The 17809-nt window shown below is 49.6% G+C and overlaps 1 protein-coding gene across 1 annotated transcript; it reads left to right on the forward strand.

The window, feature by feature from the left end:
- The first annotated feature begins 6392 nt into the window (after positions 1 to 6392).
- RAC2 (Rac family small GTPase 2) lies at positions 6393 to 15517 on the forward strand. Its single transcript, XM_032199048.1, has 7 exons — positions 6393 to 6530; positions 9464 to 9535; positions 11145 to 11262; positions 12717 to 12779; positions 13327 to 13486; positions 14595 to 14729; positions 15464 to 15517. Exons 1-6 carry the CDS (start codon positions 6496 to 6498, stop codon positions 14723 to 14725), a joined length of 579 nt encoding a protein of 192 aa, XP_032054939.1. The 5' UTR covers positions 6393 to 6495; the 3' UTR covers positions 14726 to 14729; positions 15464 to 15517.
- Positions 15518 to 17809: the final 2292 nt, after the last annotated feature.

The raw sequence follows: 17809 nt of genomic DNA on the forward strand, positions 1-17809 counted from the left end.
AAACAAACAAGCAAGCAAGCAAGCATGTGTTAAACTTAGTTTTACCCCAGGGTTATAGAAACATCAAATGGATCCTAGGGGAGATGAGAGATAAATGTTCTACTGTGTGGTCAGAGCTATGCCATAGCCAGTGGCTCAGAGCACATGGGTTCTCCCACTGGTGTTGTCAGTTAAGGTCAGCATAGATGCAGCCTGGCTCACATACAGACTAAGCAAGGAAAATTTGACATGCAGCAAAAATCAGCTTATGCTGGAAAATACAGGGTATCAGCTCTTACATTGGGCACTGATTCTGGCATATTTCTCCTAGAGAAATCTAGAGTGTATGTGGCCTGTACATTCGAAGAAAACCACTACAATGACTACTGCCACATCTGCGAAAAGAGTAGCCCAGATCACATCGAGGGCATGTCTCATCAAGTAATGCACTTCCTGGAAAAACAGGAGACTAGAGGAAGAACCAACAAACATTTTCCAGGCAGCAGAGATTATTTTAATAAGGCAAAGAATAGAGATGGGACTGGTGAGTCCTTGCTCAAAGACAGGCCTGATCCAGAGGTACAAAGTTTTCTTAGCCAAGCAAGAAGAGGTGTCAATGAGGGAACAAGAAGATTGGGAGGCAAGGGTGGTATTGTGGGGCCTAGTTAGTATCAAGGTAAGTTAAGGGGACTGGGACAGGTCAGATATTTCTTGGGTTGGGTTGAGATTTGGCCATTTTTGTCCTCTTTTCACACCTACCAGCCCACATGAGAAGCAGTTCTCCAGAGCTGCTGAGAACATGGAGAAGAAGAGACAAATCCCTGGAAATTAGCACTTTTGATAGCTAGATCCAGTAATTGCTACTACCACTGTACATCCTTTCCAGCTGTGGTTATATCAGGCTGGGGCTGCGCAGGCAAGAGGGGAGAGAGTTTGTAATGGGGCATCCCAGCTTGACCAGCAGTTCTCATCTCATTAAGCCTGGTACATTAGGCTGACTATTGATATAAACTTAAAATAATTATGTAATACAAATAATTCCTACTGCTTTCAAGGAGATAAAAAGAGTGACAATGCCAATGCTGAATATTTTTCTGTGCTGATGATGTCAACTATTACAACAACCATGCACAGATGGGCAAAATACAGGTTTGCACAACTTCAGTAGCCTCTTCCAGAGGTGATCCAAGGTAAAGCAGCACTATAGCAAAGACAAAAACACAGTTTTTCATATACCAAATAGAATAATTGCAAGAAGCAACACAGACTGACAGCCAAAGCAATAACTCAGGGTGGAAATGTGAAGGCAGAAAGTAAAGTTACTGGTGCAGAGTACCTGAAATAGGCTGTTCTCAAATGCTTTTACTAGTTCAACAAACTAGAATTAATTTATTTTTGAGTTAGAAAGATGGTGATTATAAAAGGCCATAGGGGAGGAAAGAAAAGGGAAAAATATGTTATAAAGATTACAGGATGTTTGCTTGGTGTCTGATAAACTTGAGTGATGAGCCAGAAGTATTTTTTTCTTGTATTCAGATATGCAGCAATATTAAGGCTTTATGCCTTTGCAGAAATGTAGAAATCAAGTGGAAGATTTTATTTTGGTAGTTCAGGAAATATTAGTCCTGTTAAAGAATAGCTATAGACCTCCTTAATACTCTGAACAGCTCTTTTCACTTCCCTCATGCAGCCTTCCTAGAAGATACTACAGCTTACCATGAAAAGACATATTAGATCTGGCTTTACAAAACAGTTTATCTAACAACTGATAAAGCATGAAGACTGCTAGCACGCAAGAGATCTAAGTCAAGCACTTGACACTAAATTAGAATTTACACCTCTACTCTAGTCCCTGTTACCTCCCCACAACAAAAGACAGGTGAAAAATTACGTTGAACCATGTGAGCAACTAGTGAGAAAAGATGCTCGGTCAGATATTGATTTATATTTATCAGCATTAAGTAACAGTGGTATCAGTGATATGGAGGCTGTCACCAGCTGAAAACAAAGTGTCTGTAAGAATGGAAACTGATATCAGAATCACCAGGGACATGCAAAAGTACAGAGAAGGAGATAAGGCCAAGCCATAAAAAATTCAGTGTGATTTAGGAGTCTGTGAACAACTTCTTAAGTGAGGGAAGTGCAAGTACAAATCAGCCCTCAGAAGGACTTTGATCCTCAAAGGTCTTCTGCTTACCCAAACACATAATGGAGAAGAGGTGAAGGAATTGAACTCCTCTCACTGCTCCAGACAAGAGGATGGCAGTGGACCAACTATGTTGCCCCAAACCAAAAAAGCTGAAAGTGATCACAGCCAGAAGACAGACCAGCCACCATGATTAAATGTTTGGACCAGTTGTTCCTCAGCTCCAGTAGGGCTGGTCTTCATGAAAGTCCACAAACATGACAGGTCCAAGACTAAATAAACACCATTTTCAAGTTGAGTTACTTCTGAGCTTGAGTTACTTTTGAGTTATGTCCTAAATGTAGGCAGTTTGTGTTCAGTGCGACTGGATTGCAAACTTCATTTTTTTATTAACTTTTGGTTGACGGGGTAAATTTAGGATAGAGGACCTCTGGTATGGCCATATTAGAAAGAGCATTATGGCCTGAGATGCATCGCCCTGTTCCACTTACAATCTCAGCACTGAATTCAGGGCAGGCTCTCAAAGCAGCATGGCAGTTAGTGGGAAACCGCAGCAGTGAGAGGAGAGGGGGGCAGCAAAAGGGAGGGGTGGGAGCTTTGGAGAAGAATAGAAGCAAAGAAAGAACTAAAAGCAGGAGACAGATGGTATGAAGCTGTGTGAATGGGGAAGTGGGAAGAAGCAAAAGGGGAATACAGTAAGAGGGACAGTTTGCAGCTCAGCCAGGCTGAATCAAGCTTATGTCTTCCTTGGTGGAGGCCTAGCACACAAAGAAAACATCTCTTGTCCACACCGAATTGCCTGAGCAATAGGTCATATAAAGTAATTATATCAGGGCCCAGGGTAATAAGGATACCTGCTGAGGCCATGGCCCTTGTCTGCAAAGAAATGAGACCCATATTCCCCCCAGGAAACTATTTTCCTGCCACTCCTTCTGTGCTGAAGCACAAGCCTCCTGCTCGGCTTCTGCCCCCTTGTGCAGGGTTGTGAAGCTCAAACAGCTCTGAAAGAGGCCCCTGATCCTTGTTTTGTCCTCACCGAGAGAACAGAACACCACAGAAAAAGGGGGAGAGGTAGGGTGACCCAAATTCCTCTTTGCTTTGCATTTTTCTGGGGGTAAAGAGCTAACGTTTCACATCTCCCTTGCCCACCATCCTACATGGGTGCTCTGCAAACCCAGAGCCCTGGAAGTGTCTCAGAGCAGAACCATCCCACTGAGCAATTCTTTGCCATGATGCCTTCCTCAAACTCGGCAAAGGGAACAAGAAACCCCAGAGGGGTGCCTGCTTTCCCTCGGCCCCGCTGCACATGCAGAAGGAAACTCATGTCAAGAGCACCTCTTGGTGGTGTGAGAGCACATCAAAGCAGCAGCAGCAGCAGCTCTGTACGTGCTCACTTAAGGGTTACAAGGCTATTTCCTGCATATTCCTTCCCTCTCCTTCAGCATACACAATTGAGAGGCTTTAATGTAGCAGGTACTAGTTGTTCTCAGAGCTGTTAGAAGGCATATTATTTAAATGTAATAACCTAATTTTTAATAATTTAAATATGATAGGAAGAAAACCCTTAAAAACCTTTACATAAAACTCTATTGTTCCTCTATGCAGCTATTGGCAGAGGAGAAATGCATTTAGATTCAGAGCACAGATCTCTGACTTGGAAGAAAACTGACTATCCATAGCAGTAACAGGCAATTGTCTTTCAAAAACGATTTGCTCAGGATGGGAATGGAGATACACCATTTTACCTGGACTTTCACTGCTCATTTTTGGCCACACAGAACTACAGCGGCCATGAAATGGGGCTCACCTGGATATGAGTATCAGCAGTCCCTCCTCCTTGACTGCTTTCAACTCTTCTTCTTCTTACCCTCTCCATTCCATGCTGCCAGTCCCACAGGCCCCCGTGCAGGACAGCAAGGACAAAACCACACACTGGCAGTCAGCAGGTCATCATCACTCTGTCCCAGGAAGCACCCAATATATTCTCCAGCTCTTTCCATCTCTTTTCTTTTTAGCCCCCATCCTTCCCACCCCAGGTGTCCACTCCCTATTCTTCCCACCCTACATCTACCAAGGTACCTTGGGGTTATTTGAAACCTTCAGAGAAAAGCTCAGTTGTAAACAGAAATGTTCTTCTGGATAAGGTGATTCTAAATGCAGTTTCAAAAATACACAGAAAACAATTTGTTTTCTGTCCCAGGCTGTCTGCCCAACTTAGAGCTCCCTGAATACCTAGGGTCCCCAGCTCCCAGGACCCTCAGGATCCCAGAAACCTCAGTTTTCACCCAGACATCTGCCACAGAGAGCTCCCAGTGTGTCCAGTTGCCTGGGAAGCAAATTGCCATCAGATGTCCCAAAACTTTCTAACTGAGACGTGGCACAGCTTTCCAAACCTTTTTGACAAATGGACTGATGTCAAGCTCAGAATTTCTCTTGGATAACTGTGCCCCTTGTGCCAACAAACTGCCCATGGGTTGTGCTTCACATTTTGCTGGTTTTGCAGGCTAGCTACAGACCTCTTCCTACAGCCTGCAGACTTACCTTGACACATGCTGGGCGAGGATCTGGGGTTAGGATGGGATACACTACTAGCTCTACCAGTCATACTTCATTTGAGAATTCCTGTCCTGATTCAAGCTCTAAATATTGGGTATTTTTTTTCATCCACCAGTATCATTCTTTATAACCAGGTGTACCTGCCTTCTAATCTGACAGAGTCCCTACCTCCTGGCCCACTATATTTCTTCACCTGCCTGCTCTTTCCAGCTCCTACTGTTAGTTTCCTGACAGCAACCTTTGTGACTCTCTTCTGTCCTTCTCTGACCTGTATTCCCCTCATTTCCACAGCCTGTTCTTGCTCTTGCAAAGGAGTCAGTGGGTTTCCTTTCCCCCCCCTTCCCTACCACCCACAGAGGGAACACCTAGTACAGCTGGTAGTTTTGTGCTTCTGAAATAGCCGCAAGACCTGGAAACTTTCCACGGTTGAATGTTTTTGGGTAGCAGCCAGCACTGTGTGACGGATGGGAGAGCTGTCCTCCTGAGCGGGTCAGTTCCAACAGCCTCCCGTGGCTGCTGCAGCACAGAGGTCACCAACCTTTGAAAAAGCACTTTCCCTCGGCATCCCTTCCTTCGGGAACATCCCAACTTAATGCCCCCTGTTCTTGGTCTAACTGACCTCCTGACAAAATTGGAAATTCTAATTAATTCTGTGTCACCACATCCCTTCTTCCCTAAAGTGCATCTCCTGCCCATCCACTCATCAGTTTGTGGGGCACAGAGACGTATAGACACGTGCTCTTTTCCAGGCTTAGCATTGCAAGGCAGAAGGAAGGAGAAGCTCACAGACCCTCATTTTGAGGGGCAAAAGGAAGGAGTAGAGCCTCATAGAATGCTCAGAGCCACCTTTCCGCTCCATGTCTCTTCTTTCTTCAGGCTTTGCCTCTCCTTATTGCTTAGCTTTAAACTCTTTTACCTTCTGAGCACAAGATGAAGGAGGTCTAGCAGCAGTTTTCATTGGCTACTTTTGCACGGAGGTTGCAGGAAGGGTGGGTAGGGAGAAATTGGCTTGCATGAACTTCTCTGTTCCACCAGTCTTGGCTTTTATAGTAGCAGCAGAAGAGAGAATATTCAGTTCATCCTCTGATGTGTTTGCTCCACTTCATGGTAAACACGTAGACAGAGCCGATACTTCTTTGTACTAGCAATCTGGGGGCAGGTGGGGAGGTGCGACAGGACCTTATTGCCACCAGTGTGGTGGGACAGGGCAGCTGTGGGGTGGCTGCTGCTTCCTAGAGGCCACTTCAGTTCCTTGTTCAGCTTTTGCAGAAAATATTATTCCTTGTGACGTTTTGTTGTTGGCATGGATTCTGGGAAGACATGAAAAATCTTCATTGCTCCAGCTCTTCATTCCTCCCCAGGTCCTACTGAAGACATCCTTGCCTGTTTACACCTCCTCCAAAGTTTGGATGATGAAGGAGGGAGGGGGAAGTCCACCCTCCAGCCTCTCACCCCTCTCTAAGCTTTGTTCATCTCCCGTATAAAAGCAGTTTGGTGCCCCCAGCCGTCCGCTGGGATGGGGCAGGAAGGGAGTGGGTTGAGACACACGGGGTGAAAAAAAAGACAGCAATAATCTCCCAAACCACAAAGTCAAGCACGCCCCGCCTTCAGCTAACGGCCTGGGCTCAGGGCGGCGGTGGGAGGGGAGGAGGGACCAGAGGGCGATTGAGTAAAGTTCCCTCTTCCATTTCCTCCCTCCCTGCAACCTGCCACTCGCCTCAGCTCAAGGTCTGATAACTCACATTTGCCCGCTGTTTGCCTTGGCCTGACTTTCCTTTGCCCCAGGCACTGTCCTCCGCCACAGGCCCAGGGACATGCAAGCCATCAAGTGCGTCGTGGTGGGAGATGGGTACGTACCCCCTTCTTTTTCTGTGGGTGCGGGGAGGGAGGGGTGGTGGCAAGGGGTGAGGAAGAAGGTCACTGCTTGGGGAGACTTCCCCAGGCTTGCTGCTGACCTCTGGCAGCCTCGCTTTGCCTTTCTCGCTCTCTGTGCCTTCACCAGCGTGAGGAACTTACCTCTGGGGAGGCTGGGGGAGGGTGGAGGAGAGGGCATTTTGAAGGGCATCTGCAAACGGGCATGAAAAATGGGGCTGTCCTTCACCGGCTTGGCAGATCTGGCCCACACACAGGAGGTGGTGGCGTCGCTGCCAGGCTCAACCTGTAGGCAGGAGTCAGGTTGAAAACCCGAGAGGTGCAAGTACTCTCCTGCAGGGAAATGGCTCCTTGAAAGCCATCTGCTCACTGGGGCTGAGAGAGGACAGGGCACTGCGGTCCTGATCCTGGTGTATGTGTGTTCAGACACCTTGTCTTCGCCTCAGGGTGTCGGGGAGAACATTTGCAAGGGGTTTCTGTGGGCACCAGGAGGAGGAGGTGCTCGCACTGAGGTGGGCACAGGTATGTACCCCTTTGGGAGGGGGAGGCAGCCTGGCCTGGCCTTCGCAGCACTTTGGCAGCTCTGCCCACATCCTGTGTGCTTTGGAAATGGCTCGATCTAGGGGGACGAAAAGGGAGGTGTGGGGGACCACGTCTACGGTCCCCCTGCCCTGTGGGATGAGGGGGTGAGGGGAGCAGAGCCCAGCAGGTGGGCAGGACGTTTGGCATGGAGTCGGTTAATTCATTTCCCAGCTAGGAGCTGGCCAGACTGTTATCTGGGGCAGCTATCAGGTAACAGATGAAAAGACATTTGCAGCAGCCCTGCTCCCCACAGTCACTTCCTCCTTCAAAACTACCCTGGGGAGGAAGAAGTCTTTAAACATAACAATAAATGTCAGACATATTTTCAGGGGCTGGGGGAAGGGAGAAGGAAGGAGACAGCCCCTCAGAAACATCGTTACCTCTCAGCAAAGTCCCCTGAAAGCTGCAAGCTAGAGCTGGATGAATAACGCCACCAGGCATTTAACCATTGCCTTGTTAAACCCCAGCTTCCTCTTCACCCATTGCCACAACTCTTGTAACCACCCCTCAAGGCACCGTTCCCTCATAACAAGGCTAACCCCACTACGTGTCCTGCTCTCAGACCCTCTCACTTCAACCCCTCCTAAATCTGTCATCTGCCCCATCATTTTGTTTATCTGCACGCTGCACCTCTCCACCCTCCATCTTGCGACACAGAAGTCCAGACATCCCCCTTCACTCTGAGGTCTCATTTCACCTCCCTTCACCTCCCTCCCAGCCACCTCCCTGTCACCCTGCCACAGACCAACCTTACTGACTACAGGACCTTAACTAAAACCCCTCATGTTCTCCCATGGGTGTTCTGGCCCCATAGGCCTCTCCATCACATACCATCGACCTCCTAGCGCTCCATGAATTCAGTCCCAGGAACCTGCAGGTGTCCAGATCTCTAACCCCACATCTCTCTTTGCCATAACCTTCACCCTTTCACTGACTTCGTATTCCCCTCAGTTGTATCAGACTAATTCAGAACTGTTCACTCTTCCATCACTAACTCACACCCCACAACCCCATAGATCTCCTGAGCCATTCCCCACACACTTTCAGGAGGCCTCCATGGCACTCCTTCAATAACAAGAGGGAAGCAGGGGAGCTGGGGAAAGAGGGAACTCGGAGAGGAGGAGCTCAGAAAGGGAGGTGGCAGAGGGAGGAAAAAAGAGTCAGAGCATGCTGAAGAGCTCTGTTTCCTCCTCAGCTGCTCCACAGTGCAGTGACTGGGGCAGGTGCCTTGTGACCAGGGTGAAGATGCCAATGTGCATGTCAAGGGCACAGTAAAATGCAGGGCCACAGCTCTGCAATGGGAGACCTCACAGTTACAGCTGAGGAGGCTGGAGCATGGGTCCATGGCCAGCAGGAGTGCCTCCACCAGAAGGACGTAGGCTTTTCCCTCAGAAAATGCACCTCCTTGATCCTGCAACTGTGGTTGTAGGCTGAGGACAGAGGTTGCTCTTCCCACTTCTACTTGGCACATGCTGAAACTGAAGCCTGGCCAGGCTTTCCCAGGCCACACAGACCTGAGAAATGACAGCTGAGCAGAAAAAGGATTCTCTGTCCCGTACCTGCCCTGGCTGCTTTATCTTCTTGGAATTTCTCTCTACTTTTTTTTTTTTTTTTTGCCTCACCACAGGCTTCGCCTTGCCCATGACACCTCCTCCCCTTGCCTGACTGCCCGTTTCCCTTCTCTGTCACATCAGTGCTCTCACCCAGCCTTGGGTTGTGCTGCTACCCCATCTTATTTGCTCTCCACCCTGCTGCAGCATGTGGGTGGGGGAGGCTGAGGAGAGAGGAAGCACGAGCTACATGCGCAGAAACACCACATGCAGCCTCAGGCAGCCACAAGGAGAGGCACCTTGCTGGCTGCTGGCGGCTTCTGGTGTCGGTGATGTTGCAGCTTGCAGCAGCCCGCGGATGGTACAGATGGGCAAGGCTGCAGACAGACGGACGGCTTAGCTCTGACACTCCTGCACCAAGTCACTACGTGTATATCCTAGCTGTGAGTGTGCAGCACCGTGCACGCACCAGAAAATGGGCTCACCCCCAGCTCAGAGTGGATGCATTTTGGCTGAGTGATCTCTGTACCAAACCATAAAAACAAGCCTTCGTGCTCAAAGACAACAAACAGCTCTGGGTGACATCCTGTCTTCCTTTCTACCAATTGTCTGTCCTATGGCTACACGTTGTCTGGTTCTGTGAATGTGTTTCTCCTTCCAGGGGTTTCCTAACAGGGCTAACTTTGAGGCATGGAAGGATTTCCCCATCCTCATCTCACCCTAGCAAGACTGATGGCACAACCATTATTCCCTGCTATGTTTTTTCTTTCTCTTCCAGAGCTGTGGGGAAAACCTGCCTCCTTATCAGCTACACCACCAATGCCTTCCCAGGAGAATACATCCCCACTGTGTGAGTGACACATCCACAGTCCTGGGGTGGGTGGGAGGTGGGAAAGTGGGATGCAGAAAGCCCTGTTCTGCACTCTGAAGGCAGGGTTGCAGTCTCCAGGCCAGCAGAGGAAGAGCTGCCAAACCAACGAAGGTGCCTCTGCACTGCTGGTCTGTCATTCACAGCACAATGGCCTTATAAAACCCTGGTATAATTGGGGTATTTGGGAAACATAAACCAACCCTACCTGCCTGCTAAGTTTACAAGTAACAGGTGGAGTCTTGCGAGGTGAATCAGTCAGGCAACAGGCTACAAAAATGGGACCAGACCCAGGAGAAGATGACTGTCTGGACAGGGGTCTACAAGCCTTCCTTGTTTGAGGTAATGTCATTGGAGCAGGCCCTGATAACCCTGGTGGTAAGAGTGCAGGATTCAGATAAGTGCCAGAGCAGAAGCACTATGCAATTCAGCGGATATGTGGATTAAGTAGTAAGCTTAGGGCTGTCTTTGGCTGAGTGGTCAGGTGCATTTGTCTCCTCCCATTACGTGGGGTATGTTTGGAGACACACACCATGCATACTCGTACCATACCACTGGGGTGTGGAGTATGACTACACGCTCCCTGAGGAGGGAGAAAGAGTGTGTCACACTGCCAGTTCAGGTGCAGGAAAACCTCAGAGCCTCACTTTTTTTTCCCAGACCAATTTGCATCGGAAGCTGCAATAATAACTGTGGCAACAAGAACCCATCTCACCTCAATCTGGTTTTTGCAAGGACATCATCCCTTCCTGGCAGGTGGCCATGAAGCGGACGTGTGTTTTGTGGGCCACAGACCATTTATCTTTATGCCTGAGATTTGTGGCTGGAGATGGGGAACGGAGGCCATTTTATGCCCCTGGGCAGTATGGCTTATCTTACAAAGGCAGTGTGTGCCATGAGCACATTCAAAAGGTCTTTGCATTGGTTCCTTCCCATCTCTGTTTTTCTTTATGAAGCTTATGAAAAGATACACCAAAAAGAAAAGGAAAGAAAATTCTCCGAGAACCCAGGGCAGAACACCTCTATGGATGTAAAAGCCATTCTTGACAATATGTCTTTGTTCCCAAGCATGCAATCCTGACAGCTGTTCTCAAATATTTCATTTTATGCTTTCAAAGAGGAAGGGAGCACACCTGGGTATATTGACCTCTGCTCCAGCAGAGATGTTGAGGAGTGCAGGGCATTGGGACAGTTACAGAGACATGTGTTGTTCTTCCCCACTCTCAAGGATAAATCTGTGGTTTAGAGCACAAATGAAAAGCACGGGGACTTGACTAGAGTAGGAATGGTTGTGGGAAGGACATTGAGGAGATAAGCAGGAGAATCACACATTTATTGATCTGCATGCAAGACAAAGAAGGTGAAGCTGCAGCCAGGCACCTGTTGAGGACATCTGGGTGATGGGGAGGATGTTGATGTTGAGTGGAAATTCTGTCAGATAGAGGTTCACAGGAAACCAACATCAGCCACGTGAGCTGAGAAGAGGAATCACTATGCTTTGCCCTGGGGTACACACAGTGAATTTTCTGCCCCACTGGAAGAGCTCCCTCTTCTATTTTTTTGAGCCATGGTTTATGCCTCTGCATTTCAGGTTCGATAACTATTCCGCCAATGTGATGGTTGACAGCAAGCCTGTAAATCTGGGGCTGTGGGATACTGCTGGACAAGAGGATTATGACAGGCTGAGGCCTCTTTCTTACCCGCAGACGGTGGGTCACATTCCATGCTCCTCCTCCCTTGTTCCTCTTTCAGATATGTTTCCTTTCCCTGCTGAAAAATCAGCATTTGCCATACAGCAGTGACAGGATTGTTCCCTTCTCTCTTTGCCCTTTTCTGACAATATTTATGTTGATACACAGTGCCTGGATACCCTAAAGGTAAAAGGCATTTATAGGAGTTTTGAAGCCTTCATCTAAATGTCATTACTGGGTTAACTCAGCAAGAAAACAGATACTCAAAGATACTTTTGAGTCCACCTGACACTGATTTCAAGGTGGGGTTAGATGCCTTACACACCTCTGGTGAAAAAATGCCCTTCTGATGAAACCCAAGTGTCTCAGGGAATTTTGGAGCTGAGGCAGGAGCTTTCCACATTCCTATGAACCCCTATGCTGGCCTCTGACCTTTACAAGAAATCAGGTGTGTGGACACATGTATTTGATCCACTTGTGCCTCAACGAAGCCCAAGCCTCTAACAGAACAAATGGATGGTTCTTATCAGATACCGTGTTCACCAGTTTTTCACCACACTGTCAGAGTGATTTTAGGATTTCAAGGTCATCTCCCCTGAAGTTGTTCCAAGCAGTCTCTTGGCAAGTGCAGAAAGACCCTCCTGCCTCAGGCATTGGTCTGAAGGTTGCCATTGCAACCAAAAGGACTAGAAATTGAGGGCACAGTTTGTTTCAGCTAGGTTCAGCCACCTGAAAGTCAGATGCCTGATAGGAGCTGCTTGCCTAGGCTCCTTCTGCAGTCAGTGCATATTTCTCAACACACATATTTCTCAACAACTTGCTTGCACCCACTATGGGACATGTGTCAAGCACAGGTAGGGTAAAGTCTTCTGAGCCCCTGGTGGCTATAGAAGTATGGCAATGTTGGGCCTGACACTCCTGTTTAAGATAGCTGAAGTTGGATAGAAAAAATATAACCCTGAAGGGTTTGCCTTTGGGGTTTGGCTTTGTTTTGTTTTTAATGGAAGTCTAACTTCTGCCATGCACAAGAAAAGTGCTTATGTGGATAACATCCTCTGCCTTATTTGCCTCCTGAATGTGCACTTTTGGAGTTCAATGCAGTTTTTTTCTCAGCAGCAGGCAAAATTATTCTGTCCTGAAAACTATCTGACGTTCTATGAGAAATGAACAGGGCACTGTCAGACCGTTTCCCATGAGGATGAGTGTGCCTACCACAAAAACCCCATCCTTGTAGTTAACATTTTGGCTCTTTTGATAGTGGTGGCTATGGTTACCATGAGTCAGGGGAGCAAATATTCGTCTCTCCTCTAGAGACAATCAGCAGAAGCCTGGACTGTGTCAGATAGTGAGAGATAGCTTTCCCCAACATGACCCTTCTTGGTGCCCACTCAGTTTTGCTGTCCCTTCCCTGCCTTCTGTATAGCAATCCCGTGCGCTCACCCTAACTCTGCATCTTGGTTGTATGCCTACAGGACGTTTTCCTGATCTGCTTTTCCCTTGTCAGCCCAGCATCTTATGAAAACGTCCGTGCTAAGGTGAGATGGTGTATCCTGGTCCTTCAAGGGTTGTGGAGGGTGAGCTTGGTGTTGGTCTTGCAAAAAGAGTGACTGTGGGTGGAAACTGCTAATGAGATGTCTAGACCCAGAGAGGTAATGTCCTTTTTTTTTTGTGTCAGCCAGAAGGAATTAAAACATAGTATTTCCTTCCTACAACTTTCAAGTTTCTCCTTGGGTTTCAGGGAGCCATGATTGATGGCAAACAGCTTGTGCTTTTGCCTAGTAGACTATGCTCAGCACCGCCTCTCCTTTCACCCCTCACTATTCCCCTGCTCTGATGTTTCAGTGCCTGAGGGACTCAATTCATGCTTTGAGCTCCATGTGAAAGATTATGCCTATGGACCTGGAAACAGGCTGGTCTGGGCCAGGGTATAGTGCCCAACACTGGATGGAAGGGCAGTGGGGAAGGACAGGGTGTCAGCTATCTTGATGGATATTTTTTTTTCAGGCGTGCCTCTTCGTTTCCCCTTAGATGTCTATATGTGTAGTTATCTCTCTCATCTTTGGCATTTTGCTCCCCCGCTAGTGGTTCCCCGAGGTGCGGCACCACTGCCCTAGCACCCCCATCATCCTCGTGGGCACAAAGCTGGATCTTCGTGATGACAAGGACACCATTGAGAAGCTGAAGGAGAAGAAGCTATCCCCCATTACGTATCCTCAGGGTCTTGCCCTGGCCAAGGAAATCGGTATGTGCTTGCAGGCAACATCTTGGGCCTACTGAAAGGAGAGAGGCAGAAGATAAAGGCTTCCCCTCAGCCTAATGTGGCTTCCTTAGAAGTATTTCTGAGGAACACAGGGTGACACATGAAGGGCAAAATGAACTTTGGGAGGCTCAGGAAGGAGGTGGGCTCCTTGACGAAACCTCAAGACCTCAAGCCTCTGTCTTCTGCCCCTCTCTGGATGCCACCCTCCACACACATATAGTACACATACACAAGTGCCTACATACACACTTGCATGCCCTGCTCTCCTTTTACTCTGCTGTTTCTATCTGGGCCAATACTTTTCTGTGAAAGCCGCAGCTGCTCTGTGGGCAGAGGCCTTCCGGAAATAGGCGGAAGACTGAGTTTTCTAACATCTCTCAGGAAGAGCTGCAACTGCAGCTTCCTGTTCCTGCCTCTGATAAGCGGGGTTTATGCATGCAACCCCACACACTACATGTATCTCACCCCATCTCTGGACACCAGCCCCCTTCTGTGTTCTGGGACACGCACCAATGCCTGTGCCTGGTAACCCCTCAGATGCAGCAGGCAGAGAGAGCAGAGAGGGGAAGAAACCCAGCTTAAGGGAGGAGTTTTCAACTGGGAGTTTAGAGGAGAGGGTGGCCAACCAGGATATCATAGCCAGACTCATGCAATGGCTCTGCTTCAACTACAGGAGTGGGGAAAAGGCAAGCCCTGGTCTTGTACAGCTGGAAAGCTTTGCCCTGAAGTCACTACTGCCTGAGTGAGTGAAGTGTGTCCTGCCAATGCTTAATGGATTTGGTCACACAAGTCCTGTCTACTCAGTTTGGGCAAGAGCCAAGTGCCTTGCACGAGATCTCTGACAATTCTGGAGCCTAGAGTCCCAAAAAGGAGGTGCTAGGTGGTTTAAGATGCCACTGAGGGTGCTTGATGCCAGGCAGACTGAGTGACACTTGAAGCCTGCGGATGCTTGAGGCCTCATCTCAGTGATCTGTGGTATTCCTCCTCCTCCTGCACGGGTTCTCTTCTGAGTCAGGACCCTTCACAGCAAGCTCCCAGATACCTCCAATCTTCTTTCTCCTCATGACAGCACCTGCTTTCCTCCCAACAGACTCCGTGAAATACCTCGAATGCTCGGCATTGACGCAGCGCGGCCTCAAGACGGTGTTTGACGAGGCCATCCGAGCAGTCCTCTGTCCACAGCCCACCCGGACAAAGAAACGAGCATGCAGCCTCCTCTAGGAGAGTAAGTGTGAGAGGGATCTTTGGGGAAGATACCAGTGGCCCTTTCCGTCTCCTGCACCCAGATGGTTAGGACCTGCTGCGTCTGGTGGGATGGGTCACCCTCAGAGAACAAGAGGGAGACAGAAGTCGTGCTTTGGGACAGGACAGGACGTGGTGGAATGGAGAACATGGGCCCTTTATCCACTTCTCCCTTTCTGCACATGTGCAGGTTTGCCACCATCTCTGGGTGCAGGGAGGCACAGGATTTCCTACCCCTGCCCTCACAGAAAAGGACGGTCTGTCACTTTCTGCCACTGAGGGAACAGCATCCAAACCGCCCTGGGCATGGCCAGCTGTGAGCTATGCAAAGCTACAGCCTTTGCCTATAAATAAGGCAAAAAAAAAAAAAAAAAAAAAAAAAAAAAAAAGGCTGTTCCTTATTCATGGGAAATTGCCTAAATGGCCCTTCCTCTTACCAGAGCCTGCTCACCTCAGGGGATGTTCTGTGTGGCTGTGCATTAGCAAGCAGCAGCTGCACCCCCAGGACTCCTTTATTCCTCATATTGTCCCTTCCTGCCCTTCCCCTTCAACTCAAGGAGACAAAACTTTGGCCAGAGCCTGAGGAGAGAGAAGAGTGAGAGCTTTCCAACCAGGGCCTGGCCCCCTTCCTTCTCCTACCACCGCCGGGGCCAAGGGAGGGAGAGCAGGAGAACAGCCGAGAGGGTTTCACAAGGCCTGTCCTTATTTTGGCTGCAGATCCCGGCCCCGTCCTGATGCCAGGCTGTGCCCGACACGCAGGAAAGCGATGACTCCACCATCCCGGAGCTGAGTACCTTCCAGCAGTCACTGCGCTTCTCACTTCTGCTGGCTTGAAAGACTGTTGTGGGTCTGTAGCACTGGTTCGACCTTTTGCACAACTGCCCCACGCCCCGGCTGCCCCTTCCTTTCCTCATCCTGAAGTCACAACGTAGTGAGTAGGACCCAATAAAAAGACCGTACGTCCTTGCCATGCCTCTGGTGTGTCGCAGCTCAGGGGACAGCGGGACAGCAGTGAGCAACATCTGGAGGCACCCGTTAGCCATAACCCTCCTTTGGAAGGGGATACCCAGGTGGGACCACTCTGAGCTTGGTTCTGGGGAGCCCAGAAATTGCAAACACGGTGTCAGCAGGGTGATCACACCTTGGCTTTTGCCCTTCTCAGGCTCCGCATGTCCACTTGAAAAAGTTTCCTCCTCCCCTAGCAAAGCGTTGCCTCTTCTGCAAGCTTTGGGAGGGAACACCCTTACTCGGACTGCTCTCTGCAGTGGCTGTCCCTGCAGGGTGCTGGGGAAACCCTTCCACCAAAACATTTCTGCACGAACGCTCCTCAGCTGGCGTCATAGGCGGTCATATCGGTACCCGCACTTGCTCACGCCGTCAGGCACAGGCAGAGCGAGAACAGGAAGGGGGAGGGAAAAAAAAAAAAAAAAGAAAAAGAGAGCGCGAGAGAGGAATGAGTCACCAGTCCAGACAAATTGCCTCCGAGTCACTAAAATTAAGCCGGAGAGAGTGGTCCCAGCGGTACGATGGATCTGGCAGCTGTGAGCACCTGCCTTTGCTGATGCATTGCAGGGACTCGAGAGTCAGAAGTGCTACAGGGTGGCTGCCACCGCCACCGCTTGCAGGTGGGAGGAGGGCTCCGGGTGAAATGATTGGCACTGCAAAATCCTGCAGTCCTGGGAGGGCACGGGGAAGCCGTGGAGTTGAGCCAGCTTCCCTCTCCTCGCTGCAGTGCTGCCGCTGAGCTTCCCAGGCTGCGTCCTGCACCGAGGGGTGGCGTGGGTTGTGTCGGCATCAACCTGCCACAGCACAGCCCCCGAAGTACCCTGCTGCTGGGGAAACTTGTGCGAGTGCAATTCATGGCTGGATCTGCCTACAGCAGTTCAGTGATAGGAGACACTATCTGCTGGTACCTGCAAAGCCACCCTGGAGGACATCCTGCGGCAGCGAGTTCCACAAATGACTGCATTGCATGTGAGCTGACAGACGAATTGCCCAAGCCCCACACAGGGGTAATGCAGATTGTGCCAGCACCGCTCCACAGGAGCACAAGTCTCAGGTGAGGGTACATACCTGTGGGTGGGCAAGGGACAGAAAGCCCTTGAGACTGGGACCCATCCTCCCTAAAACCTTGCAAACATCACCCAAACCACTGAATTCCCAGCAAGTTGTTACTCTGCCTCCAGTTTCAAAGCTTTTACCTCTTCAGTGTGTTCAATGCTCTGTCTTCTATCCCATGCATCAATGCAGAGGGAGGAGAGGCTTTCCATATGCATGAAGCAAAATTGGTTAATCTGTGGAGGGGCACGAGCTGAGCTCCCCTTCCAACACAGCTCGAGCAGCTTGCACAACCACCGGCGGAGCTGCCTGAGGCTGAGAACGGGGCAGGACTCCAGGCATTGAGGAAGCAAGCTGGAGAAATGGAAGTTGTGGTCCTGTGACTGTGTGTATGCTAACACGTCCTGCAAAGGTTAGCTGGCGTGGGCAGGCCTCTGCTGTTGCGTGGCTGTTTCAAGACACGAGCCCTTGGGCTCTCCGTGTGGTGCGTGGACACGGCCCTGCCATGACAAAGACAACCACTGGGTGCTGCCCATGCCATTTCTTCCCCAGTGAGAACTCATCTCTGCTGTGGCTCCATAGAGCATGTGGCCAAGACCCCAGCAGAGGTGTCCTGGCAGTTTTCTAACCTGCATTCACCTGTTCACCTTCGAGCTACACTGGCTGGACATAAAATCACACCAGAGGTTATGGAAGCCCAGGTTTTAGCCCATGGCTATGTTCTTCTAACAGAGATACTCCCTGCTTGTGCTGAGGCTGGAATTGGCTCTAGGAGCTCAAATGCTCATAAGAGCAGTGCCAAATGCCAAGAGCTGTGTGACTGCACAGTACAGGGAGTCATCATGTAGGCTGCAGGGTAGGGAGGGAGTGAGGAGTATAGGGAAGCACTCAGAGCAGGGAATGGGATGGGGAAATCCTAATTTCCTTCCTGGAGAAGTCCAGTTACAAATGAGCTGAATTTCTTGCCCTGCCCCGTTTCTTCTGGGTCCACCCTTTGCAGCACAG

This window comes from Aythya fuligula, chromosome 1 (genome assembly GCF_009819795.1).
Source record: "Aythya fuligula isolate bAytFul2 chromosome 1, bAytFul2.pri, whole genome shotgun sequence".
NCBI classification, from domain to species: domain Eukaryota; kingdom Metazoa; phylum Chordata; class Aves; order Anseriformes; family Anatidae; genus Aythya; species Aythya fuligula.